The sequence below is a fragment of the Populus alba genome, chromosome 6 (genome assembly GCF_005239225.2).
Source record: "Populus alba chromosome 6, ASM523922v2, whole genome shotgun sequence".
In the NCBI taxonomy this organism is placed as follows: domain Eukaryota; kingdom Viridiplantae; phylum Streptophyta; class Magnoliopsida; order Malpighiales; family Salicaceae; genus Populus; species Populus alba.
This window is the reverse complement of record NC_133289.1, coordinates 9,244,816-9,272,475: the sequence shown is the minus strand read 5'-3', so window position 1 is coordinate 9,272,475 and position 27,660 is coordinate 9,244,816. Positions and strand designations below refer to the sequence as shown.

Sequence of the window (27,660 nt, the reverse complement as noted above, 5' to 3'; positions counted from 1 at the left end):
TGGGTTTGGCTCTTTTGTTATGTTGAAAAATGTTCCCTTGATAATTTTAAACGCTTGGCGTTTGCTTTACCAAGAACAGATTTCTCCAAGTTGCGAGTTCAGCCAACCAGGTGAAGGAAAATATAGAATGAAAAAGGCAGTCGTATTCATCACTTGAAATCACCACCAAGTCACATGTCATTACAGCTTGAATTGTATGCAAACAAGAAAAGATAGGGCAAGTTGTCATATTTATATATTACCGGGAATCAGAGAAATTTTAGTTGGAGGCTTGAAGCCCTACACTTACTGCTTCTGGTGGAGGTTTCTACCCGTGAAAGAGACAGATGAGAGACTGTAACTCTCCTGCATTTAGACCATTAAAATTTGAGCTCTGCATTTCCTTCACAGGACCCTCAGTCAACTCAAAACCAATGCATTTTCAGATTTACAGTGTGTCCTTGTCTGTCTACACTGTTAATGACTTTGGAGTTTTTCAGACTATAATTAATTTAAGCAATCTTCTTCCAGACAGCAGATGGCAAAGGAATCCTTTCTTCCTATGATCAGCAGCTGTTTAGCCACGGGCCGTCCAAATTTATGTTATCTTTGCTTTTATAGTGGAAGCACTGTGCTTGTCTTTAGTCCAATGCCTACCTGATGATATCAAAGAATTATACGCTGTGTCTTCTGTTTCCAAAAGCAAGTTTTGTCAATTTCATCACTAGCTTTTCAAGAGATTTATTCCAAAATGACCAGATGTATCTACTGTGGTGTTATTCTTCCAAAACTCATCAGTTCATGAATTGAAGAATTAGAAATTCTAAATAGGGCTTCTGAATCTATTTTTTTACATCACAAAAACTATAACAATGATAAATATACTTTAAAAACAATCAATTTAATATATTTTTTAAAATAAAAATAATTTAAAAAACATTTCAACCGCAAAAAATAAACAAACTAGTTACATGAAAGCAGTCAGCAGACGGGACTGTGGAGAGAGGACCAGGTGTCGCAGCCGGAGGCCACTCCTATTCTCATAAAAGGAAAGCCACATCGTCATCCTATCTCTGCACAACTCACGAAATCCTTTGCAATCTCACTGATGTCGTCGGCTACCAAAATTCTCTTACTCTTTTTTATTGTGGGTCCCATCCTATCGTCAGCCAAAACCCCACACGTCATCCATTTCCGATCTCCCAACCTCTACCCCGAAAGCCTTACCTACGATCCCTCGGCACAGCACTTCATCATCGGCTCCCTCCACCACCGCACTGTCAGCTCCGTCTCCGACGCCGGCGTCACCGAAACCATCATCTCCGACCCCTCCCTCCCTCCCAGCACCAGCATCCTCGGTCTCGCGGTGGATAAACTTAACAACCGCCTCCTCGCTGTCATCCACTCCTTCGACTCTCTCCATCCCTTCAACGGCCTCGCCGCTTACGATCTCCGTTCCCGCCAGCGCCTCTTCCTCTCCCTCCTTCCTTCTACCCCCTCCGATGAAGACGGCCGCAGCCCCATCGCCAACGCTGTCGCTTTCGATTTCAAGGGCAACGCTTACGTCACCAACTCCGAGGGGAACTTTATTTGGAAAGTCAACCCGGAAGGGGAGGCCTCGATTTTCTCAACATCTCCGGTATTCACGCAGTTTCCCGTGGACCGCGACTCACCGTTGAGTTCCTTCGGTTTGAACGGGATTGCTTACGTCAGCAAGGGGTATTTGCTGGTGGTGCAGACCAATACGGGGAAGTTGTTCAAGGTTGATGCCGATGACGGCACGGCAAGGAATGTTTTGTTGAGCGAGGATTTGCCGGAGGCCGATGGGATTGCGATAAGGGGAGACGGTGTCGTTTTGGTTGTGTCGAATAAGAAGCTGTGGTTCTTGAAGAGTGATGATAGTTGGGGAGAGGGAGTGGTTTATGACAAAATCGACCTTGATGGGGAGAGGTTTCCTACCTCGGTTGTGGTGGGGAGAGAGGATAGGGCGTATGTGTTATATGGGTGTGTGGTGGAGGGTCTAAGTGGGAAGGGAGGGAGGGAGTTGTTTGATATAGAGGAGGTGAGGTCCGAGAAGGAGAGTGAAGATGAGAAAATTTGGGTGTATGTGTTGATAGGATTAGGCTTGGCAATTTTTTTTATTTGGAGGTTTCAGATGAAGCAGCTTATCAGAAACATGGACAAGAAGGCCAACTGAGAGTGCTTATGCTCTTGCTTGCTAGCAGGAAGGGGTAATAATAGTTTGTTTCTTTGCTTGTTTCATACCGTCGATGATTTCAAGATCATTAAGTGTTATATTTTGGCAATCAATGTTGATGGGTGTTTCTTGCTAGTAGAAAGATTATGGTAATTGTTTGTGCATAAAGGAGATCCAGACGAGGGACACAAGTATTGGTTCTGTTTCCCTTTCTTCTTTCTTTATTTACAAGTATAATTGCGCAGTCAATGAGTAATCATGAGCTTCTCTGCTTTGCGGTCTGTTAGCTAGTTCATTAATGACATTAGTGCAAGGTGCAGGCGTTCTGTTTTTTTCTTTCAAAGCTTTTCTTAGTTCTTAGATTTTGATAAATCCCAAAAGTAAGGGGAAGATGCATGTCAAATAGTTGTCCTGAAAGAGCAGCAGAGTTAGCATATTAGCATTTTCCTTTTTATCGAGATTGGACTGGGAGAATTCGAGAGCTTGTCTATAAAGTTTCAAATGCTGATAAAGCTTGTCTCTTGTTCTGGTGGAGGATGCAAAAATGGCTTGGAGTGCATATAGGAAGAATTTCTTAATTGGATCCCTCTTGCTACTTTTTTTGGACGCTTCGGAGAGCGTATGGGGTAGCTTTTGTGGGGAAGTAATGTAGATGTGTCTCATCTTAGATGGGTGGTTTTTCCTACTCTAGACAGGCCTTTACTTGGGCATTCTGCCATTTCTGCAAAGGTTGGATAACTCCTGGTTTTAGAAGGGTGATTTTTGGGTGTTAACAATGAACTTTGGCTGCTGCTGAGCATTATTAATGACATTGTCTTTAAATTCTGTTTGGTGAACCTGAGCTCTTTCTTTTTTCCATTTTGACACTGTCAATTTTCATAGGTTTCCATTGCTTTCACTGGCCAGAAATTGGAGAATCTTATTTGTTGATTTCATGCTTCTGCTTCTGCTGCTGAGATATTTTGAAGCTTTTATCATACTACTTAAGGAGGGTGATGTGATCACGACAAGCTCTTATATGACCCTCCATTTACCTGTGCTCTCTTGTGGCCATTCACTAAAACTCTTCAATCATCAACTTTTTATGATATCATGATATCCAATGCAGGAAGCCTTTCCTATGGACTCCTGAAGAAGAAATAAAGTGCACATTCGACATCCCAGAAGTCCCATGGGCAGCATCAGTTTGATCTTCCTTTTGTTTTGATTTGTATGTGAATTTCCGTCGAGCAATCGAGCTCATAAGACAGATTGCAGCCTCCTTATCCTGTGTTCTTAACTCTTGTTGGCTTCTTGCATCTTCCTTGGTATTAATATCCATTTCACTTTTTATCTTTTTGCTTGTGTTTGCTTCTCGACTGCAATCATGGAGGATCAACTCAATATTCACCGTTCATGAATGGCTTGTGTCTGTGAGATGCATCCCTGGAGTTGAGAAGTTTTCATAGGAATTCCAGGTCAAGTATTTTAAGTGGATCATCAAATTATAACAGTCGAGGACAATTAAGAATCAACAGACGGCATCTTCCTTGTTTAGTAAAATACCAGCCAAGGTATATATATATGCTACCCTACAAGTAATTAAAGATTCTAAGTTAATTTCAAGCAAAGATGATGGCATTTTTTGATATCATGTTATCATAATAATGGAAAGATGATGTTTCATACAAACAATGTAAAATTCTAAAATAACAATGACTAAATATGACAAAAAAATTAAAACTTTCATGTATGAAACTAGAGTGTTTTGTGCATTTTGAACAATGAAAATGAAAAGAGCTGTTTTTTTTTTTTTTTGGTTAAATTTAGCCACAGTTCTTTTTAGTTTTTTTTTTTTTTTGGTAATATAACTTAAAATTTTATTTTATAATTTTTATCTTTACCTGATTTTACAGAGTTTGAATGGCTTCAGTTTAATTTTATTAATATTTGAGTTTTTAAAGTGATTTTGCATGAAAAATATATATTGACTAATAAAATCTTAAAATTATACAAGTTAATTCATGATTTTAACATCACCCTGAATAATAATTCTTGATATCCGTGTATTTAATTTTGTGCATATCAATATTTATGCACTTGATTTATATTTTGTTCACAAATTATTTTTTTGGTAATAACATTCTAATGAAAAAATTAATAACTAAAAAAGGACAAAAATAAATTGCTTTATTATTTTTGTAATATTTTGAGAATTAGTTATTATAATTTAGGTTGGATCAGTACGATCCCATCAAGATCCAATGAATAAGAGCAATATGTTTTTTCTGTTTATTTTTTAAAAATTAATTAAAGTAAATGGGCCAAAACCCAATTTAATTTTTATCATCTTTAAAGGTTCAATACTTATTTTAAAAATGATCAAACTGACGAGTCTCTTTTATAAAAAGGATCAATGTAAAAGATTTTTGTAAAAAAACAAATCTTTTTATAAGGATCGGCAAAAAATTCATGAATGGTATAAGTGATAAATCTCTTTTTCAAGGGATTGATGGCTAAAGTAGTTTGCAAAGATTCTAAACGACTAGTCTACTTCTTTAAATGACCGTAAAGATTTTGGACATGACTAGATTGACATGTCTTTCTTTTTAAAGGACTTAAAAAATCATGGGGAAAATGCATGAAAAAAACCCTAAATGTTATGTCATGACCCGCCAAATCAATGATTTGCACCAAGGATTTAATTGGGTTTAATAATCTGCTTTTGAAAAATTATTTAAAGTAAATGGGCCAAAGCCTAATTTAATTTTTATCATTTTTACAGATTCAATGCTCATTTTAAAAATAATCAAATTGACGAGTCTCTTTTATAAAAGAGGTCGATGTAAAAGATTTTTGCAAAAAAACAAGTCTTCTTTTAAGGGTTGACAAAAAAATCATGAATGACCTTAGTGATAAGTCTTTTTCTCAAGGGATTGATGGCAAAATTAGTTTGCGAACAGTCCAAACGACTAGTCTCCTTCCTTAAAGGATCGTAAAGATCTTGCACATGACTAAATTGACATGTCTTTCTTTTTAAAGGACTTAAAAAATCATGGGGGAAAATGCATGAAAAAAAGCCCTAAATGTTGTGTCATAACCCGTCAAATCAATAATCTGCATCAAGGATTTAATTGGGTCTAATATTTTTTTTATTAAATTTATATTGCACCTAAATGAATAATAAAAAGAATTGCAAAATAAAACCCATAAAAAAGCCTAGGTGTGCGTGCCTATTAAAAATAAATCAGGCGACATGTCTCTTGCTGATGCAAACGTGTCACATGCCTACCCATAATCTGGCCACCACGACAGTGGCCAGAAAATTATGGCAAAGGTAATTTTGTCTAAGAATACAATTTTTAACCCATTCAAAAAATACCTTATAAATACTCTCACAATACCTACAAACCAACTTATCAATCTAAAAAACAGCAAAAATAGCCCCAAACACATGAAATCAAACCGGGTTAGATTTTTTTTCCTCAACTTTGATTTACTTTTGAGGTAATGTTGAGGTTTGAAACAACTACCATTCAACTTTTTTTATAAAATGAAACTTGTGAATACCAATATCAACAAATTTGATAGCCAAAATATATGAAAATGACGACTTTTTTTCTTCATGCCAGAATTTGACAAAAACTTCTCTCTCCTTGAAAAACCAAAAAATGAAAAATAATAAAAATAAAATCATGTACCAAAATTGGATTAAAAAAACATAAGGGTTTGAAAAGGTTTAATTTAATAAATCAGGGGTTAAAGTGTATAGTCTACTCCAACTTTAAACACAACATCCATTTTCGGCACCTTCTCTAAGCTGTTGCCTTATCTTTTAATTTTTTTTCAAGTCGAAAAATTTGAAGTAATTGGGCATTGATCTTGTAAGTAAGGGATATAATAAAAAAAAATTGAGATCAAAATAATAATAATAAAAAAAAAAAAACAACATTGTTCTAGCGCACATTGTATTGTGAGCGTGTGAATAGTATTTTTCACTGTTGAAGCACAACTTCTGCTTTAGGCTATGTTTGTTTCCCGGAAAGTGGTTTTCAAGAAACCACTTTTAAAATTTTTCTGTGTTTATTTGCCATTAGAAAAATTGGTCAATGAAAAACACTTTCCAGTCAAAGAAAAATTTGGCTTGGTTTCAACGAAAATATTTTCCTTTTATTTTGGGCAGAAAACACTTTTCAAGAGTTGTGAAAAAATTAGAAATGTCATATTAATTGTTGATTCCTGATTATATCAAATTTGATCCTCAAATTTCTGATTGCTATATATATATATATATATATTTTTTTTTTTTTTGAATATTTTTTTTCAATTTTATCCATCAGAATTTAATTTTTATATTAATTTTAGTTATCATTTTTATAATTGTTATTTATTTTTTCCTTATCATTTTTTAATTAATTTTTTTATCTATCAAATTTGGTCTTCATTCTTTTGATTGTTACTTATTTTATTTGAAATAATTTATGAAATGTGAATTATTATTATTTTAATCTCTTCATCTTTTAATTTTTTATTTTTTAAATTTGATCTCTATTATTTTGATTATTATTTATTTTATTTGAGATAATTTATAAAATTATATTGTTTTTTCAATTTCATTCTTATTTAACCTTTTAATTTGTAAGATTTGTTCATTATTATTTAATACACTTGAAAAAATAAAACACTAATAAGTTATTTTCCAACTCATTTTTCATGACACAACTAAATACTATAAAATATTTTTCAATTTATTTTTCATGATACTATTAAATATAAAAAAAATAATTCATTAAATTTTTTTTTTCCAGCAAATAAACAAGATCCTAGTTTGTTTACTTGTTATGAAAATATCCTCTCACGGGTCGATGTAAACGACGTAGTTTGCATAAAGTGGAGCTGTGGAGGAGCGCAATCTTATTTCTCACACTCCACCTGCTCAGGACAGGGTTGGCGACATCATGATCAAATGGCACTGGCTTCTCTACTTGGTGTGGGACCTTCTTGTAGATATTAATGGATTTTCTACTCGGTGAGGGAACCTTTTTATAGATATCAATGGGTTCTTTGCATGGCTAACACGTGTCGGTCACAACTGCAGGAAAACCTTACACAGTTGAGTTGACGGTGCCTCCAAAAACCTAAGAAAATTTCCCACTTTCACTAACAGTAAAATCTCTCCCCCTTCGGTTTTTGTTTTTCTTGTCCACCGCCAAAATTTCCTGCCATCTTCGAGTGTACGCCACTTACCTTATACAGCTATAAAGATTTCACTTATTTGCCTTTGTTTAAGGGGCATGGGATATTTTTCTTTCTTTATATATTTACATCGATTTTCTTACAACCATGGGATGATTCTTACTTATTAAAACTGTTTATTTTATGTCCGAATTGGACGACGACTCATAAAATCCTTGGTTTTATTAGTTTAATTTAAGGTCTGAGTTTGTACGGCTAAAAATGATTCTAGAGGGAGTTAGTAGCTTTGACCATGAGCCAGTTTCTCAATTATTACTACAAAGGAAGGTGTTAATAAATAGAAAAATATATGTGATATGGTAAATAAAAACATTTTGTCTTTACGTTCTGCAAAATTTCACTAGATAGTTTTGTTGCCTGACCCTTTTGTTTTTGTTTTTTATAGCATTAATTATTTTGTTTTTGTTGGGGGAGATTATTACAAAACTCACTCCTTTATTGATGGTGTTGTGTTTCTCCCTTTTCTTCTGCAACAACCACAGCTAAAAACCCCCCTGCCTTTCGTTGCCTTTTCTTTTTTCCAGTCTTAATATTCTTTTGTTTGTTCAAAAGAAAAAAAAAAAAAAAATTCTCCACAAAAGCAAACCAAAAACCCCATGTCAGGTTTGTATAATCCCAACTTTTCACCTGCAAGAGCTGCTTCTCCTCAGATTAGAAGCACCCCAGATGTTGACAGGTATGCAAGCTTAGTGATTTCTTTCTGTAAACCTCATCATTTCTTTTTTGCAAAAGACTTGGTCTTTTTTGCTGATTTTGTTCAAGTTTTTGTTGTTTATCAATCTTTGTGTAGAGACTTCTATTTTCTTTTATCTGTTTTAATTGTTACTTACCCTTTGCAGTCAGTACTTATCAGAGTTATTAGCAGAACATCAAAAGCTTGGACCTTTCATGCAAGTTCTTCCAACATGTAGCCGGCTGTTAAATCAAGGTTTACTTCTTAGTCTTTCATTTTTGGATCTAGGTTTTTCTAGATTTTCTTGGGTTTATTTTCTCCTTTTAAACTACCATGTTCTTAATTTCAGCACCGTGGTTTTTCAATGTGCTTCTCTGGGCGTTTAGATGTGTTTGATTGTTCTTACCAAGTGATTTTCATTGTTGTTTTCTTCGATTTGTATCGAATGTGTACTTTGTTTTTTATTGTTCCATTTCTGATTGTGGGGAGTAGTCATTTGGTATTCAACAATTTAACATCTTTAGTTGGGTTCAGGCAGCATTGTGACGTGAACTTGTACACTATTTGAAAGGCCTTGTAACTAGCCAGGTGGCTGGATTTGTCCAGAGTGCATGAAAGTAGGGAAATAATTACTGTATAAAAGGGTTGGCCTGAACTAATTATAGGCTTTTTTCATCGAATCACTGATTCTATGTGATCATGAGAGAAAAAAATTTAATGAAAACCAGTGCCATACAATTTTTTTATGCTAGCAGTTTACGGCATTTTGGGATATAGCTTTGATGGCACAAAAGTATTAGAGATTAAATTATGTGCACTATCTGGGTTTGGCAAATTCGAGTGCTTTTAAGTTCCACATGCAAAAAGTTTTTAACTGGTTTGCAGTGAGTCGGCAGAGGAAATTGTGAATTGCTCATGAAACGCCTGAATAGATGTCTTCTATTGGCACCCTTGCTGATTTGAAGTACAATTTTTTTTAACTTTTCCACCAAATTTTTTTCTGTTATCAACCCTGTATTTGGGTTGGAGATACAACTTACGTGTTGCAGCCTTGAAGAGAGGTGCTTGTAGGACTCTGTGCAAATGTGGCCTAGTTTTATTTTGCTCATGGTTCTGGACCTAAATGGCCTTGTAGAATATTTTGCTTGTGTTTGGTTTGGTATATTTTGCCCTTCTTTTTCTCACGTTTGCTTCTTGTTCCAGCCATTTTTGCTCTGTTACCCTTCTTTATTTTTTTCGCAGGGCTTCAATTCTTCATTTAGTGTTGTTTTGTATAAGATTGATCTGGTCTGTCTCTCAAGTAAATGCTCTTTTATGTGTAGAAATTTTCCGGGTATCAGGAATGATGTCCAACCAAGGCTTTGGAGACTTCGACAGACTACGGCATAGAAGTCCCAGCCCCATGGCCTCTTCAAACCTCTTGTCTAATGTTGGTGGGACAGGTTTGAGCAGCTGGAATGGCATTCCTCAGGAGGTAATTGCTTCTTTTGATTTTAATTTGTATTCCATTTTTTTCCCCTATGGTCTGTTCTGCTTGCAGTTCTCTATTTGCATTCCATTGTTAACCTGGGCCTGCCTGTATGAAATTTTGGGTAGATGAGGTTTGGATTTTCATTTTCAAACTGATTTTTTACTACAACTTTTTGTGAGAAACAATCTCTACATTTTAATAGCATTGCAAGATGCTTAAATGCCACCAAGCAGTAGCTTTTCCTGAAGGATTGTTGAAGAATATAAAGAGGCATTCTTACTGGCGTTTGAGTTTTCCTTTTCCATGCATATTTAACTATAGCTTTTTGTTTGTATTGTTTTGAGCATTTTAAATGCTACCAAGAAGAGGTTATCCTAGTGCATTAGTGACTAGTTTGATAACTGCTTTTTCTTGAGAAATAAAAAATAGAGACATGCACTTTCTGGATGTTTCAATGTAGTACTTTATTATTAGTAGTTTCTTTGTTAGTATGTTCTTACCCATAAGCTAAAGAAACTTCTTCTTAAACTGTATATCACAGATGTTCCTCCTTCACCTTTAGCGAAGCTCCTAGTTCAATAATCTTTACCTGGAGAACTTTAAATACTTGTTTTTTACTTTATGCTAGACAATTTTAAATCCTTGCTGGTTTTACGTTCCGTAATCTGAACAATTTCATCAGGTGCTATGCCAGATACATTCTGAGTATTTGGCCATGCATTGAAAATCATCTTGCGAAACATTTACTTCTATAGTGTGAGGTTGGAATTAGATTCAAGCTTTTCACATAAGAAAAGGGACCCAGCTCATAGTCCGTACCATGTCATGCCTAAAAGCCCCGAGCTCATCTTACATAGACTTTGACATCATATATTCTGGGTATATGTATAGTTAAAATGCTGAGCAGCTTAGAGACACCATGGTTGGGATGTTTCTTCTTAATGTAAAGACTCGGGCCAATACATTTACATGTTGCTCCAACTTTACTAGCACTTGCAAAATCTGTCTCAAAATTTTTCCTCAATTGGTTGATGATCCAAATGACAGCACTTGTGGGTCCCAACTTTTTCCTTTTTAATGATGGTAGAAATGTATAAGATGATGGATTCCATTGTGAAAGCAGTTCCTTGAGAATACAGCTAAACTCTAGATAAATGACAACTGATTTCTAGCTGTCATACTATTAAAGTCAATTCCATTGTGAAACCAGTTACCTGAAAATACATTTCAAATTAAGACACGCTCCCAGCTGTTATACTATTGTAATCACAAGATCATGCTGCCTATGCAAAGTGTGGTTATTTGAGAAGGGAAAATCCAGCATGCTTAAAATGTCAAATGTTCTGTTAAATAATTGGTTATATTGTGATCGCCTATGTGTCAACACTCTTCTCTTTTGCACACCTGTTTTCACAAAGTAGCTTTTATCTCGATATTCTTGATCTGAACGAGGATTCCTTCTCTAAATCCCAACTTTCCTTGGTTTATAGTATAATTAAAAAAAGTAAGGATAGCCAATAGGTCCTAGCATAATTATGGTAAGAGGTTTCCTGACTATTTGATTATATAACCCCTGGGACTGTAACAGGTTGACAACAAGTGTCATTACTTTAAAATGGTGTGTTAATAACTGAGCTGCTGCCTTTTCTTTCCCATATTTCTCTATTATAATTGGCAGTATGATAACTAGTGTTATGGGTTTACTACTGATATGATGACTTGGTAAAATGAGAAGCTTCAGATTGAAGAGGTTATAATATTTTCTGGTTCTATTTATATTTATTTGTTAAATATTTTGGATGTCAATCCTTTGTGCTTCCACTGCTATGGTACACTAATATAGCTAAATCATTCATGCAGAGATTAAGTGGACCTCCTGGAATGACTATGGACTGGCAAGGTGCACCTGCAAGCCCTAGTTCATACACTGTGAAGAGAATTTTGCGTTTGGAAATTCCAGTAGATACCTATCCAAATGTATGTACTGTAAGTCATACCAATTTCTGGTGTTATCCTGTTAAATTTAATTGGTTGAGCATATCTTCACAATTCCCTTTAATGAAATAGAATTGCTTAAGTGTTTATATTTGATGGCTGCTTCTTTATTGTTAGTTCAATTTCGTTGGGCGACTTCTGGGACCCAGAGGCAATTCGCTGAAACGGGTGGAAGCTACCACAGGTTGCCGGGTGTACATTAGAGGGAAAGGATCAATTAAGGATCCAGACAAGGTAGTATACACACCCCTCAATGTAGTGCTATTGAAACCTGCTTTTTTTAATGATGGTACAGCCAAAACTGATTGATTCGACAAAGCAAACTTATGAGTAGAATCTTGTCTTTTTTTATGCCATTTTAAGTATTTTCCTAATCATTTTTATCTTATTCCATCTGAAAGGAAGAGAAGCTAAGGGGAAGACCAGGCTATGAGCACCTGAACGATCCACTTCACATCTTAATTGAGGCTGACTTACCTGCCAACATCGTTGACATAAGACTCAGGCAGGCACAAGAAATCATAGAAGAACTGCTCAAACCTGTGGTATCCGTTTCCATTCTTGAATCTTCTGTTTATAAGTTTTATGAAATTCTAAATTTTTTGAAGCTGGTGATCTTTTTGTATGCTTTGTGCTGCGATATAGTTTTTCACTGTAAATCTAAGAATGGGAGCCTGCCCAAGGTGTCAGTCTGCCTGGGAACAACTTTGAAGGCAAATAACTTGGGGGTTGTGTGTTTAATGATAATATAGGTTTTCAGTTCATATTTGAGATTTGTAAAATGAATTGATATTACTACTCTTGTATCTGAAGGAACCAGGTGCTAGCATTTGATGTTAAAAAAGTGAAGAGGAGCTTTCTTGAAGGTTGAAACGCAAAGCTTTTAGTTGGAGCCCTATTCTGTTTTTGAAACTGTATGCCTTTCTTGAAACAGGAAACAAGCCGTCATTGTATTGCAATTTTTTTTTCAATAACCAGTAGAGTCTATCGTTTCTAGAATTTGTTTCCCTTCATCCAAGATATTAGGATGGAAATAAGTGAAAAATGAGCATCCACCAATGGCATTCTGGCTTATGATCTCTATTTAGTTCCTCTGACACCCAAGTAGTAGTGATAGGCTTTACCCAGTCTTTATGTTCTGCTCATGCATTTCATTCTCCCTGCTCCATTAGTTGATTCAAATTTGAAAAGCATTTCCTTTCCCTTCTGTAAAATATTCCTTTTTCCGTGCAGGATGAGTCACAAGATTTTATTAAGAGGCAGCAGCTACGTGAGCTAGCAATGCTAAATTCAAATTTCAGAGAAGAGAGTCCAGGACCAAGTGGCAGTGTCTCTCCTTTCAATACAAGTGGAATGAAACGTGCGAAAACAGGGCGTTGATGAGATCTCATGTGTACTCCTGTCTGAATTGGTTTATATCAGAAACTCATGCCCAGAGTATGCCATCCAACACTTCTCAATTCAGATATTAGGCTAACGGTCTTGCTGGTGAGCGTTCTGGTGGTGGTTTTTTTTACAATTTGTTTCTTCTTTCTCCCAAGACAAAAAATGATAACATTAAATGAAAAAAAAAAGGGAAAAGAAAAAGAAAAGAAAAAGAAGAAGAATTACATGGTTCTTGAGTTAGGTTTGCGAAGGTCAGTTTTTTGTGTAAAACTTAATATATTCATTGCATTTATTCTTGTGTTAGTAACGTAGAGGAATGTGAAATATATATATATATACATGAATGGTGTAAGTGTTAGGTCTTCTAAGACATTGGATCTGAGTTTTGTAGGTGTCAATTTTTTATTAATGGACTTTATATTTGGAATGATGCAGAACAAAATTAGCAAACCATTTGGTAGTATCTTTAAATAATAACTCAAGGTAAATGTGTGTATGATATCATCGCCGAAAGGGAAGATGAGATTGACCAATTTTTTTTTTTTTTTTTTTTGTGTGTGTGGACATTGTTAATTCATGGTGAATTGAATTTGAGATGCAATGGCTGAAAATAAAAGGAAAGGAAACAGGTTGGCTACGCCACGATTACGTACAAATGTGGAATGTCTTGTTCCATCTTAAGATAAATCCATGAATTTGCTGGTTGGTTTATGTTACTTTCATTGGTATGGGATTCCCAGCTGGGGCATTCTCTTTATAAAATGATAATTAGTCAATCCTTTTGGTTTGAAAACCTCAATAATGAGTCTTTATATTTTCATATTTTGTTTGTAACACGAGAAAAAAGCATGAACTTTATGCCTTTTTATTATACTTATGGTTGATGATGACAGACTTGAAACTTGTCTTTTGTTGTGTTCTCGAGTCCTGCCACTCCCATGTGCCGGCTCTCCTGTAGTTAAACAGATGCTTTGCATCACATCCAGGGTAGATCCTCCATGTTTGCCGGTCATACTATAACTCTGTGTTTGTGTGTTGTGTAAAATGTAGGATTTTTGTCTTGTAATACTTGGGATGAGAGGTGATTCTTCTGTCTGTAACATGTGTTGGACTATTCTAAGCAGATTCTTGCATTTTCTTCTTGTTTTTGTTTTGATGTTGCCGTCCAAGCTCTTGTTGTTTCATTTCAATACACGTTGCCTTGCATTGGATGGGGTGAGTGGAGAGCTCGGGATGCTTGAGATCACAGGTTTTAGCTGTCGATTTAGGGATGGAATCGAGAATCTAGTAAGAAATTGCATGTCAATATCATCAATATTTATTATCCGAATACTATTTCATGTTTAACATCAAATAAAATGATAACATATATTTGAGACGTGCTAATATATATTAAATAAGATAATTATAAATATGTAGTGTTATCATTGGGATGATTTATATATTATGTTCAATAAAAAAATTATACATATTTTATATATAAAAATATTTGTCAGATTAGGTTTAGATTGAATTTCAAGTTGAGTCAGTGATATCCATACCATATTTATACGGATCATCAAGTAAAAATTTTTGTGAAGTCTCTACCTACCATTCTTAGTGTAATATTAAACAGTTGTAGGATCCTTCATTTAAATATCCTAAATTTTTTTTCAAACATAAAAAAATATCAAGGTGATGCTAATATTTTTAAAATTTTAATAAAATTAAAAAAAACATTGACAATAAATAAATTGAATTTTTTTTAAATAATAATTAACTATAAAAATGAATTGGCAATATCATACTCAAGAGAAGAAAGGAAAGCTTGATGAAGACTAAACATTTCTTTGTTATAAATATTGTTTATCATAAAAAAAATATAAACTTATCGAAACAATTCTAAAATCATTATAAAGGGCTGCACAATGACATCGAAAGAGATAGCACATGCTATTAAAGCAAATAAAGCAAAATATTATAAAGTGAACATCTTATGTTTATATTTAATCAATTAATTTAATTGATTTAAAACAAAAATTCTTCTTAAAAACTAAATTTAACAAGGAAAAACAATTAAAAAACCTGAAATAACCTAGGTCATTTACAAAACTAGTGAAAAATTCTATAAAAATCAAATAAAAAAAAATAATGGATCCTAAACTCTAATTAAATTAATAATGAGGGATGAACTTAAAAAAAAAAACCATGAGCTAAAAAGAAGAAGAAGTAATGTCGGATGAATCTTGTAAATTTGGGTAAATCTTCAAAGCTTGAAATTTGTGAAATTTTAGATTCAGGTTCAACTAAAAACCTCATTTTATAACCAATTTAATGTTGAAGGATGAAACCGAAAAAAAAAAACTTAAATCTAATAGATTCTTTAAAGTAATACAAATAGCAATCAAAAGAAAAATGACATTAAAAACATGAGCTCGAAAAAGAAGAAGAAAAAAGCAATGTCGGACGAATTTTTCTAAACTTGAGTTAATTTTTGAAACTTGAAATTTGTGAAATTTTAGATCTGAGCTCAACTAAAAAGCTCATTTTGTAACCAATTTAATGTTGAAGAATGAAACTGAAAAAAAAACTTAAATCTAATAGTCTCCAAAGTAATACAAATAACAATCAAAAGAATATTGATTAAATTTAATATAAAAAATTAAATTAAATATTAAGGGAAAGAATTGAGAAATGAATTCAAAACAAAACTAATAGCAATAAAACAAATGAAGATCAAACCTGGTATATAAAAAAATTAAATGAAGAAGAAATTGAAAAAAAAAATCAATCTATAAACCATTTCAAATAAAAATAACAGTTATCAAAAGAATAGAGACTAAATTTAAAGTAAATACAAATTGAAGGTTTGCTTTGAAAATTTAGAGTTTATGAACGAAAATCAAAAAGAGAAAAGAAAAAGGAAAAATAAAATAAAAGGGTTGTCAATGCCAAAACATATCATTTTATGAGCGATCTAGTCATTTAATTCTCGGGAGAAGTAATGAAAGCTTGCTGGAGACTAAACATTGTGTCGTTGCGGACATTACCCCACCATAAGAAAAAGTTCATCGATACTATTTTGAAGTCACCATGAAGTGCTGCACAATGACACTGAAAAGGATAATATGTTATTAAAGCAATGACTCGGAAAGCAAAAAAAATTAAATATCATAAAGTGAGCATTTCATGTTTATATTTAATAATTTAATTTAATTCAAAACATTTTTTTTTAGAAAGACTAAACTTAATAATAAAAAAACAATGAAATAGACTCGAGATAACTCAAGTCATTTAAAAAATTATTAAAAAATCATGTAGAAAATAAAAACATCCCAAACTCTAATTAAATTAATGAAGAAGGATGAACTTAAGAAAAAACATGAGCTCAGGAGAAGGAAAAAAGTTAAGTAGACAAGTTTTTTTTTTAGGTTGGAATTAGAATTTAGAAGGGGTTCTGTCTAACATGATTAGAAACTAGAAAGTCCATCTGCACTTAGGTTGGGTCCAAAATGTGGACTAGATTTTTAGGCAGGTAGACTTGACCTGACACATGATTTTAATATTTATAAATATACAAAAGAATTTAATACACGATGAATACTTAGTTCTTAATAGATATATCCGAATGAATACTCAAAACATGATAAATATAGTACAAATATCTAAATTTTATATTCAATAAATAATTAGTGGTGTATAAATATTGGATCCCTAGCACCACTTTTCTTGTTGAACACTAATTATTTAATTTCCAAAATGAACATCGTGAAGGGTTTATTACTAATATTGTCCTCGTAAATCTTAGATAGCTTTTCTAAAAATATATAGCTTTTTTTATAATTTTTTATTATATATATAATTATTTTGTCGTAAGCTTAAAACATAAAAATTAAAATATATTAAAAGCATGTAATACTTGCAAGAATTTAAGGAGAAAACAACAAATCAGTCAAATCTCAGGCTATAAATAATGGACGCAACGTCTATTACGGTCATGAAACAAGCCAGCATGAAGTTTCCAAAAGTCTTTACATAACGTGCAATTTTTGTGACGTAATGGACATTTAAAAAAAAAAAACTATAACCTAAATCCCAACATTACATCGTAGGTTTTCGGCTTCCTAAAAACATTTTCGGTAACAATTTGTTCAAAACAAAGGTCAAGGAAAAACGTTTGGTGTAGATGGGGTATCAATCTTGGTACTTAAAAGTTTAATGCATGAGTGAATCCCAACTAATCCGATCGAGTATAATTTATTAAGAGGTAAAGCTCTTCTAATTATGATATATTTTATTTACAAAACTTGAACTCAAAATCTTATTTAAAAAAAAACAAGTATGGAACCATTTGAATCAATCATAATTAATGAATAGAAGTAAAATACGGTGATTATTGTGTTTTTTTTTTAATAAATGATAATAAAACTAGTGCAATATGTTTTTGTGCTAGGCTTCCTACTCTAACACTATAAAATATCCAAATAATATTTTATAAAAATTTAAATTTTTTTATTTGAATTTTTTTTTATGATTTTAGATTATCTTGATGTCAAAAATAACTTTTATAAAAAAAAAAATATATATTTTAATGCAATTCCAAATAAAAAATAATTTGAAAAACAACCGCTATTACAATACCAAAAGTTACCTTGCGTTCAAATAATATTTTTAAAAATATATATATTTTTTACTTTAAATTAATTATATATTTTTTTATGATTTTAAATTGTTTTGATATGAAAAAATAAAAAATAAAAAATATATTGAAAAACACAGATGCAACAATCTTAAACGCACTTAAATTAATGGAAAACATAAAATAAAATAAAAATCCGACCTGCCGGATTCGAACCAGCGACCTAAGGATTACAGCAACAACTACAGTCCTCCGCTCTACCAACTGAGCTAAGGTCGGATGCTTGTTGCTTGATTCAATAAATATTAATTAGTTAAGAATGACAAGCAGAGCATGTAATACACGTGGCATCCCATATTCTGGCACCGTGATAAAAGAAGAAGAGAATTATTGTGATTGGCTGTGGCTGGGGGGCGGCCGGCAGTCACGATCCCCAACCACCCCCTATTAAAATTAAATCAGAAACAAATGATATATTAATAACGTTACAATTCCACATTTCAATTTCGATTTTTATCAATCAAGTGGCGCATCTTCCAATACAATCAAATGCTTCAATGGATAACCATTTGCTAAATTTTAGAATATATGGAGTTAATTAAAGTATACGTAAATTAATTGGAATATTTTATTAATAAAAAAAACTTCAATGAATATTTATTAAAAACTAGACATGAAAAAAATAAAAAAAACTTTTAAAAGATATTATAATTGATCATGCATGTTAAATGTATTTTAATCAAGATGAAATTTGGCCTACACATTTTTGTTTTTTTGCTTTGCTTAACTAGCGAGCGTCTACTCAAATTTAAAATGAAATTAGTATGAATTTTTTTATATCCATGTAATAATATACAATTACCATAAATATTTTATTAGTTGATTAACACGAAAGTAAAAATGTATTTGAGGGTATGGTTGAAAGGTATTTTTAATTTTTTTAATACTTTATTGTTAAAAATTAAAAATATATTACCTTAATATATTTTTAAATAAAATTTACTTGATTAAATTCCCGTACAATAACAAGCATCTCCTCACAGCGGCAAGTCCTAGGGTTTTGGCCTTCGCATCATCATCATAGACGACATGAATAAATATGTAAAATCCGTACCCTCTCTCTCTCTCTCTCTCTCTCTCTCTCTCTCCCCTGTGTGTGTGTGTGTGTGTGTGTGTATTTCTCTTTCAGTCTCTCTACTCCAACAGGCAGCGGCGACAACAACAACGTTCCCTCTCCGACTGCAGTGTTCTCCTCTCTTTTTTTTGGTTTTGTTTTCCCTTCCACTCCATCTATCACTTTACTATCATTATAAATAAATCGAACCCCTTCTGATTCGATCGTCGTCCTCGAGTCCCAGGTACATTTTTTTAAAATCTTTAATCAGCACTCTTAGATCTGTAAAATCATTGTTTTCATCCTCTGTTAATACATCTTTTTTTTTTATTCAGTTAAAAAATGGCAACGGCAGCAGCCCAGCTCCGATTGTCGACATTTGCAAGGCAATACGCTGCTAACTTCACCAAACAAAACAACCCTAGATTCCCAAATCCCAATTCTCCTTCTCTCTCTTTGCCTTTCTCCACCCCTCTTAATCCCTCCCTCCGCCTCCTCCATTCCAAACCACCCCACCTTTCCAATGCCGGTGGAGGCTTAGGTGGCAGTGGCGGAGATGGTGGAAACTGGAGTGGCGGAGGCGGCGGCGGCGGAGCTGGTGATTCGAGTTCTGACAATTCATCATCGTCCGCGGCGGGGTTTGGGGTTCTGGGTCTTTTTCTAAATGGGTGGAGATCGCGGGTCGCTGCGGATCCGCAGTTCCCTTTCAAGGTATTGATGGAGGAATTAGTTGGTGTGTCTGCTTGTGTTCTTGGTGATATGGCTTCGCGGCCGAATTTTGGTCTTGACGAGTTGGATTTTGTTTTTTCGACCCTGGTTGTTGGTTGTATACTGAACTTTACCTTGATGTATTTGCTTGCGCCTACTGCGGCTGCTACTAGTCAGACATTGCCTGGAATTTTCGCCAATTGTCCGACAAGTCATATGTTTGAACCGGGTGCATATGGTTTGATGAACAGGCTTGGTACTTTAGTTTATAAAGGAACAATCTTTGCTGCTGTTGGTTTTGCCGCGGGTTTGGTAGGGACTGCGCTTTCAAATGGGTTGATTAAGATGAGGAAGAAGATGGATCCCACTTTTGAGACGCCGAATAAGGCACCTCCCACTGTTTTGAATGCATTGACTTGGGCAATTCATATGGGGTTTAGTAGTAATTTGAGGTACCAGACGCTGAATGGGGCTGAGTTTTTGTTGGAGAAAGGAGTTTCTCCCTTGGCGTTTAAGACATCGGTCGTGGTTCTTAGGTGCTTGAATAATGTTCTTGGTGGGATGTCGTTTGTGATATTGGCGAGGATGACGGGTTCTCAGAGCGTTGAAGAACCAAAACTGGTTGATGTTGATGTCGGGCTGGCTGCTCCAGAGAAGGAGAAACTGCTTGATGGAGGAGACGAGTTGCAGAGCAATCAGTCGACTTTCAAGTGATAAACTTTTTTCGCAGAGCAATCAGTCGACTTTCAAGTGACAAAACTTTTTTCGCAGAGCAATCAGTCGACTTTCAAGTGATAAAACTTTTTCAACTTTCATGGTTGGTTGTGCTTTGGGAATGTTTACCCTTGGTATCCTCAATCCATATTGTTTATATCAATAAAGTTTGCAATGGAGTCTGTCTAGTGTTAATGGAAATCTTGGATGTTAAATGATTTGGGGGATTTTATTTAATGATGCTGGCCAAACTGAATGTGAACAAGCTGCTGCTTGTATTCCCCTGTAAAATGTCGTTCTTCAGGATTTCTCAGCTTAAATATCAAAGTATCACTTCAGTTATAGAGGTTGAGAGTGATTGAATCATATATATCGATCTTTTATTTCGTTTTTTGTTTTGCTGATTCATCCTTTTCATATTTGGTTGTGCTTTCACCATCGGGCAAAGGAATGCTTCAAGCCTATAACGATGTAAGGAGATGGAGAGGGGAACTAACTTGGATGGTATTTGTTCTTGGCTAATAATCTCTCCTAAGCATTACTCGTTACCATAAGAGATTTTTTTAGTTTTAGCGATAGCTAAGGTGGTGGGTTAGTGGGGCAAGAAGTTCTGGACCTTTAATGGTGTTGTTGGTGAGAGAAGGAAATAAATTCCTTTTGTGCGTTCATAATGGAAAGTCCTTTTTTCTTTTTCTTTTGTTTTTTCACAACAATGCTTTTCAATCTGCTTCTCTCTCTCGTATTTTCAATCTGCTTTTCAATCTTTTTCTTCTGTTACATCAAAAGTTAGGCCTAGCCCATCGGTGAAATAAACATCGGTGAATTGGGAAATTTTGGCAAACACAAGGATGTAGATGTTTCTCAGGGCGACTAATATACAGGATTCATATTCTAGATTAAAAGTAAAACTTCATAAGTTATGAATATGCCAATCTGCCGACAGAATTACAGCACACGCCCTCAAACAAAAACACGAGTCAAGTTTCTCTAATCAACCCCAGTCAAGTTTCATCAATCTTTGATTCCCTATTTGGTGCGTGGGATGGGACACCTCAGAACTTTGCAGCTGTCAAACCATAAATTGGGAATTAAGAACGAAGGATCGCCTAGCAAGACGGCAGACGCTAGCTCACAGCACTCTCGAAACCATTTTCAGACTGGTTTATGCGTCTGATCATGTTGGTACAGGGATGTTTGAAAAATTAATTATTATTTTTTAATTTTAATCTAAAAACACCAAAAATATATTAAAATATAAAAACATTCATGCCAACAAGTTTTGATAAGAATGTTTAGGATAATGTCCCCTTGATTGTTGATAATAGGGAAAGGAAGATTTAGACTAGAGTGCCCGTCCCTCCCTCACACTTGCACGCGTCTACCCATAGATGCTTTCTTGTAGTAACTTTTTAGCAAGTAAATGGTCTCTCAAACTCAGACTACTGTACTCAGCAAACTCCACAAACATTCATCTCTCCTCTCGGAGGATAGTTCAAATTGGATAAAAAAATGAAAAATAAATTATTGTACAATGCGAGGGAGAATACATCCTCCACCAGATGTTTCCTCTGTATCTCCTCTTTTCCGCATATTCTACCCTACAAGTTATCTATGCATGCTTGTGTATATCATAGGTGCCGACATGCTAATTACAGCATATGCATTGCACCTCTGTGACTGATTATCACAGGAGATCATCTCATCTCATCTCACAGCCTCTGGAGCAGAATTGCAGTAAGGTGTGTGCAAGCAAACCAACTTTGTACACATCAAACAGAGACTAGCAAACCCCACCCCAATTGCTAGCCCAAAACCCCCCTTCCGAGCATCCAACCTTATTCCTCTTCTAATTATGTTTCCAAAGCTAGGGAGCAATCCACCACATGCAAAGACCATTACATGATCCAGACCACTGTAGTCAATTCCTGCAAGTATCGCTCCTATAGCAGATATTGGACCCACAAATCCAATTAAAGTTGCTGCTGCTAGGGCACTATGCCAGCTATCAGTAGCCCCAAAGATGCAACTAGCAACAGCTGCACCCCGAGGGAGTCCATGTAGAGATACAGGAAGGACCATGTGCCGACCAAGTCCATAAGCTTTTGGTGCAGCCACTCCTAAAGCCAGCCCCTCAGCCAATGCATGAAAGGCAACTGCTCCACATGACAAGAATGACTGAAGGGTGTGAACACTCACCGAAAAGCCATTTACTGTAGGTAAATTATTCACTGATGCCTTTTTGCGACCTGCAAGTTTCAAAATGCTAGAGCTTGAAACATGGACAAATGCTGCTCCCAGGGCAAGCAAAAATATGAGGGAGAAGAACCCCATCTTTGAAGACATGAGTAGCTGGAGAGGTCGCCAGGCGGCAAGGATAAAGGCAATGCCAGATGCTGTACCCATGAGAAGGGCATGCTGAAGATGGAATGCAAGAGCAAAGACAACAAGAATGAAGCCACCAAGCAATGGCCCAAGACCAAAAAGCAATGAAACAAAGAAGCCTGAAGCATCCTCTGAACTGCAATATACAGGAATGAAATTAATAAATACAAGTAAATGGAAGATGAGCAAAACATGCAAAATCAACATAAAAACCAAAGTGGCAAGGTTGCGAGGTTGCATTTAGGATTGGCATCTCATAATCTGACAAACTTCTCGGCAAGAAAGTGTTTCTTTGATGGAGGGAATATACATCTGTTTATGGTACAGTAATGAAAAAAAAACCCAATCATGCAGATCAAGGCTGCGTTACAAGAACTAAATGCAAAACTGCATGCATGAATAGAGGTGCTGTCAACGGTGCAAGACCAAATCTCAGTGAACCAACCAACATGTTATCCAGGATGGAAGAATTCATGCAGATTAATCAAGTAAAAAGAAAACAATGGAAAAGATAAAGGATTAATAATGGATAGAACATAAGGATGATTCACCCGAATTCCTTCTTCATTCATTCATTGTTTGTTAAAATTGCTTAGCTGTCTTTCTCTTTGTCCATTCTATTACATACATAGCAGCAGTACAAAGGAAGTTCCTACAGAGTAGGAATTCCTGACATCCATTAACCAAGCCAAACGTCGCCTCTAGAAAAACTAAGAAAACAAAATATAAACATAACATAAAACGCTTTGTTGAACTTAAACATCACAACATAAAACGCTTTGTTGAGCTTAAACATCAGTAAATAACATGCTGCGTTGAGTAGATTGAATGTGCAAAGGTCAAAAAGCATTCCCTCGATCTCTTCTCATATTCAATTTGAAATCAATTCCCAGTAATCACTTTCACTTGCAACAGTCAACTGTAAGCCTAGAAAGGATTACATGCGCAATGAAAGATTTTAAAGCATGTTTGGTGGAAAAAGTTTCAGATGACCTAAATGTTCCATGCAATCAAGATGACCTGGTGGGGTTTAATAACTATATGTCACCAAAAGCAGTTGTTTGCATCATTTTCAATTCATTTAAATGACAAATCCCAAGAGAGATGATTTTCCTAATTAACATAAAGGTGGAGAAGCTGAATGTCATTACTATGTCATGAGCTGCAATATAACATAAGATGCATCAAAGCAGGTATCACAGATGACAATCAGGACAGTAAGATATTATGGGCTTCAAAAGGGGATACCAGTTATTGGATACCATGGCTGTGATCTAATATCAGTATGTGTATGTCAAGGTGACTTGTGACACAATGGGAAACTTAACCAATAACGCAATTTTACCACTTCAGAACATGCATTCTCAGAAAAGTTAAGTTCGTAGCAACTCACTTGTAGTCATGGCTGAAATTCTCAAAAGCAGTGCTGAGAGCTTCCATAAATGCTACAGAAATTGTAGCTGCTGATGCCACTTGAGGAGGAGAGGCTTCCTGTAGTAAGAAAATCAAGAAGAATTTAGCATTCTCTATGATAAAACAAAAGTAGACACATAAAAATGATGAAACAAAATTCATTTTGAACTTATTTGAAACTATTTTGACATTTAGGATTCAAGGTTCCCTATCTCTATCAGCAAATTACCTTGAAAGCATCAGGAAGCACCTCGGAAACCACCATCCAGATCATACATCCAGCAGCAAAGCCCGTGCAGAAAGGAAGGAACTTGCTAAATGCACCAGCACACATGAAAGCAGGAACAGCTACAATGGGCTGTAATAAGTAAATGATTAACAATCAAGAATGCTGACAATAATCATACTAACACAATATTGTTGACCCTGTAACCATATTATTTGGATATATTTTGTTACTTCAGAGAAAATGTTTGTGGAGAGACCAAATTCTTGCTGCTAGAATTTTCATGATCTGAATATAAGCTTGGATAGGTAGCAAGATCTCAAGTCTTACACAATCAAGAGTTAAATAAACCCTGAAAAGGGTTCTCAATTTTTTTACTTAAATGTGAAAGATCAAATTTGCTTCACCCTGCAAAGCAAAATAAATGGTCTTACAAAAATGTAGAGTCTTGCTCCACTCATACATAAAGGTTCCACATACTTGTCAGCATGAATTCCTCAACCTCAACCAGGAACCTTCTAAGATTAGCCAGATCTCTTTCTTGAAATGGCCCTTAGACTGGGTTGGTGTTCTTGCCCAACCCGTAATCTGATCCCCATTTTCCAAACATGAAGAAAGGACCAAAGTAGAGCAAACTAATCAATGAGGTTTGATTTGAACAGAACACTTCCAAACCACAAGCAGTTAATACGATCAAGATCTGTCCAACAGAGGTAAAATTGCCAGCAACAAATTTCAAACATGAAACTGATTTTAACTATGGTGGGTCCTCCAAGCTCTTACCAATCTAGCAGAAACATCATTAGGAAGCATACAAAACTAGAAGAGACAAGGAAGTTCTCCAAATCTTATCCTGATAATAAATGCACGGCATTTTTAAAAATGCTGCTTCTATGATTTGCTTTTTTCAGGATCATTTAATTGTACTGATTCATAGGTTTCACAGAGTGATCTCTTGAGGTGAGTTATACACATGTACTTTGTGAAGTATAATGCATTACCTGAGGCAAGGATGTAATTACGCTCCATAGCATTGCATTTTGTGGAGAAACACCCTTTGATGCAAGCATCATACTCACAGCTAACCCCTCCGGTATGTTGTGCACGGCTATGGCCAAAGTTACCAAAAGTCCTTGAGAAAAGCCTTTAGAGCCAGCAAAAGAGACACCAACACCAGAACCCTCCCCAAATGAATGAAGAGTCATAATTCCAATAACAAGAACAACTTTAGTTGCATCAGCACCTCTAATGTCCAACATGCTTACTTCCCCATATTGTTCAAGAAACTGAAATAACAAAATCATATAGCATAATGAGATACCAACAATAAGGAACATGCATGAATACACACATGTAAATTATACATGCACATATGAAAATCCAAACAAACATAAATTGAAGCCACAACATAAAATCAATAAACATATAAGAATAAAATTGTTTGCTAACTTTCAACAAATGGATGTATAAATCTCTTCAGGGGTTTCCTAGCTTGACACCTTGTCAAAGTTCCCAAATAAAGTGCCATAAAAGAGAAAGGAATAGGAACCTTATCGTACAACTACTGAATGCATGTTCTCATCACTACCCAAATAGGAAAAACAACCAAACAAACCAAACATACACGCCTTTTATGAAACATTGAAAGAGGAACAGATGCATCCCAACCCATAATCAAGTAAGAGTAAGAACCCAGAAGCACAAATCAGTTTTAGCTGGAAAAAGAAGAAAACTTCATATTAAATGTGATACGCTGACCCATTACCTTCTTACACAGCAAAATGAAAATTCCACCAGATAAAATCCCAATCACAACCCAACTGCCAGCACCATGGCTTTGCCCTTCCTGTATGAGGTCAAAGCTAGCAGCCAACATCACACCAGCAGCCATCCCACCGCACAACCCTTCCCACTGAGGGTCTAGCTCCACAAAAAAGAATGGGACAGCACCTAAACCAGTGGCAGCAGCCATGGCCAATGTAAATAATGCAACTGTAGATATCGAAACTCTGTTATAACCACCCTTGCCCTCCTTAATCCCACCACTTATACCCTCAAAATCAACTGCATTCTCTGCACCACTGCCATCTATAACATTGTTCCTCACATTTTTATGAGGAGCCGATCTTAACCTTTCAGAATTATCACTATCAGATTCTGCTGAAATGCATGCAAATAACACCAGAGAGAGCAGAAAAAATAGGAAAACTTGCTTTAATATGAACCTCGTGGTTCCTTGTTCGCAACCCAAAAACATTTCACTTCCTTAACCTGCACACCTAACTCCTATACAAATTTGGCACCTATACTATTAAAATCTCATTCCAGAGAATTCTGAATATCATCAATTAAGCTTTCAGATTGACTTGAGCAATGAGGTAGACACAACAATGCTGTCCGAGTTGTGCCAGGAACTTGCTTGATGCTGCCCAAAGTTCAAAAGAAATTCATAAGCAAATGATATGATATGAATCCCAAATACTTACTCATCAAATTACACCATAAATTCAGATAAAGAGGGGAAAATAAATAAAACAATTGAGGTGGCCATCTAAACCCTTTCAGCAGAAAATCCCTAAAAAAGCATAAAAAAGTACAGCATTATGATAAGTTCTTGATCACATTCAAGGATCGAAAGAATTCAAAATGGTAAAACAACTGAAATTATAGACATCTAAATGTGCCCTCTTGATCCTCTCTAGTCAACAATTTGATCCTCTCAAGTCAACAATCCAAGAACACGACAGTATCAATGTAAAGTAAAAAACTTTTCGAAATCCTTAAGAACCCATTTGGTTTCTGTGGTGTCACAGGTCAAAAGGATGAAAATTTTCGAATTATATACAAAATTCCCAATTGGGACTTTGATTGTGAAGTGGAAGTTTCCAACTTTTTTTTTTAAAAAAAACCCCTAAAATTCTTGAATAAAATAAAGAACCCTCAATTCACGATCAGATAGAGGAAAAGAAACCTACCCCGATTGATGAAAAGCGGGCTCAATTCGAAGAAATGGGTTAGGCAAGTGTTATTGAATTCTTGATACAGATACGGAGACAGAAAATGGAACTGTAGAAGGGGTCAAGTATAAATCCTAAAAAAAAAAATGAAAGAATGGGATTGCAGAAATAATTTATGAGTAAATGAGAGAGAGCACGTTGTTTTCTATATCAAAACCAGCAAAGCCTCCACCAGAAAATAAGTCAGTGAGTGGTGAGGCTACGGGGTGTCCGGGAAGATACATCATTGTTTTTTAAAATGTTTTTTATATAAAAATAATATATATATTTTTTATTTTTTAAAATTTACTTTTAATATTAATATAATTCAAAACATAAAATGAAAATTATTTAAAGTAAAGAATTAAGATTTTAAAAAACTTCCGGTTAAAATATAAAGCAAAACATGTTCTAAATAAATAATACTTTTGTTTTATGACATCACCTTTGGGTGTTATTAGTGCGATAATCCAGTTTTGGGTTATTTGTCTCATATAAAAAGGTTGTGAGTTGTCCCAATAGCCATTCCCACCCATTTTTGTCCTATCCCCCC

General features: G+C 34.9%; 4 protein-coding genes and 1 non-coding gene across 14 annotated transcripts; 3 read left to right on the top strand and 2 right to left on the bottom strand.

Moving 5' to 3' along the window:
* The first annotated feature begins 963 nt into the window (after positions 1-963).
* Positions 964-3,512, top strand: LOC118048253 (uncharacterized). Of its 2 annotated transcripts, none has more exons than XM_035057861.2 (2): positions 964-2,210; positions 3,285-3,512. In XM_035057861.2, the coding sequence occupies exon 1, from the start codon at positions 1,088-1,090 to the stop codon at positions 2,174-2,176; it is 1,089 nt and encodes a 362-aa protein (XP_034913752.1). In that variant the 5' UTR covers positions 964-1,087; the 3' UTR covers positions 2,177-2,210; positions 3,285-3,512. The 2 variants fall into 2 exon arrangements, with proteins under 2 accessions (XP_034913752.1, XP_034913751.1); XM_035057860.1 differs by having other exon boundaries at positions 965-2,210; positions 3,059-3,512.
* A 3,806-nt stretch (positions 3,513-7,318) lies between these two features.
* Positions 7,319-13,363, top strand: LOC118048254 (KH domain-containing protein At2g38610). Of its 9 annotated transcripts, none has more exons than XM_035057864.2 (8): positions 7,324-8,087; positions 8,251-8,339; positions 9,407-9,558; positions 11,416-11,541; positions 11,668-11,784; positions 11,952-12,095; positions 12,371-12,464; positions 12,784-12,923. In XM_035057864.2, exons 1-7 carry the CDS (start codon positions 8,008-8,010, stop codon positions 12,419-12,421), a joined length of 759 nt encoding a protein of 252 aa, XP_034913755.1. In that variant the 5' UTR covers positions 7,324-8,007; the 3' UTR covers positions 12,422-12,464; positions 12,784-12,923. The 9 variants fall into 9 exon arrangements, 5 of the variants coding, with proteins under 5 accessions (XP_034913755.1, XP_034913756.1, XP_034913757.1 ...); XM_035057865.2 differs by having other exon boundaries at positions 12,371-12,416; positions 12,784-12,922; XR_004687451.2 differs by having other exon boundaries at positions 7,327-8,087; positions 12,364-12,464.
* Positions 13,364-17,749: 4,386 nt separating this feature from the next.
* On the bottom strand, positions 17,750-17,833 carry TRNAY-GUA (transfer RNA tyrosine (anticodon GUA)). Its single transcript is given in 2 exon segments — positions 17,750-17,785; positions 17,797-17,833. It is a non-coding gene; the product is annotated as a tRNA-Tyr (tRNA).
* An 851-nt stretch (positions 17,834-18,684) lies between these two features.
* Positions 18,685-20,477, top strand: LOC118048256 (protein RETICULATA-RELATED 3, chloroplastic). Its single transcript, XM_035057867.2, has 2 exons — positions 18,685-18,912; positions 19,004-20,477. The coding sequence occupies exon 2, from the start codon at positions 19,011-19,013 to the stop codon at positions 20,088-20,090; it is 1,080 nt and encodes a 359-aa protein (XP_034913758.1). The 5' UTR covers positions 18,685-18,912; positions 19,004-19,010; the 3' UTR covers positions 20,091-20,477.
* A 1,034-nt stretch (positions 20,478-21,511) lies between these two features.
* On the bottom strand, positions 21,512-27,353 carry LOC118048257 (putative zinc transporter At3g08650). The gene is made up of 6 exons (XM_035057869.2): positions 27,087-27,353; positions 25,877-26,536; positions 25,113-25,397; positions 24,115-24,243; positions 23,866-23,963; positions 21,512-22,608 (listed from the first exon to the last, which is right to left on the bottom strand). Exons 2-6 carry the CDS (start codon positions 26,366-26,368, stop codon positions 21,795-21,797), a joined length of 1,818 nt encoding a protein of 605 aa, XP_034913760.1. The 5' UTR covers positions 26,369-26,536; positions 27,087-27,353; the 3' UTR covers positions 21,512-21,794.
* Positions 27,354-27,660: the final 307 nt, after the last annotated feature.

What these genes read in the sequence shown, in the direction of transcription:
- LOC118048256 (XM_035057867.2), top strand. Translation starts at nt 19,011, where the DNA reads ATGGCAACGGCAGCAGCCCAGCTCCGATTGTCGACATTTGCAAGGCAA.
- LOC118048257 (XM_035057869.2), bottom strand. Translation starts at nt 26,368, where the DNA reads ATGTTTTTGGGTTGCGAACAAGGAACCACGAGGTTCATATTAAAGCAA. An exon ending in TCATTTTGCTGTGTAAGAAG is followed by an intron (nt 25,398 to 25,876) that starts GTAATGGGTCAG and finishes TTGTTATTTCAG; the next exon opens with TTTCTTGAACAATATGGGGA. An exon ending in TAATTACATCCTTGCCTCAG is followed by an intron (nt 24,244 to 25,112) that starts GTAATGCATTAT and finishes TACTTATTACAG; the next exon opens with CCCATTGTAGCTGTTCCTGC.
- LOC118048254 (XM_035057862.2), top strand. Translation starts at nt 8,008, where the DNA reads ATGTCAGGTTTGTATAATCCCAACTTTTCACCTGCAAGAGCTGCTTCT. An exon ending in CAATTAAGGATCCAGACAAG is followed by an intron (nt 11,785 to 11,951) that starts GTAGTATACACA and finishes TCCATCTGAAAG; the next exon opens with GAAGAGAAGCTAAGGGGAAG. An exon ending in AAGAACTGCTCAAACCTGTG is followed by an intron (nt 12,096 to 12,783) that starts GTATCCGTTTCC and finishes TTTTCCGTGCAG; the next exon opens with GATGAGTCACAAGATTTTAT.
- LOC118048253 (XM_035057861.2), top strand. Translation starts at nt 1,088, where the DNA reads ATGTCGTCGGCTACCAAAATTCTCTTACTCTTTTTTATTGTGGGTCCC.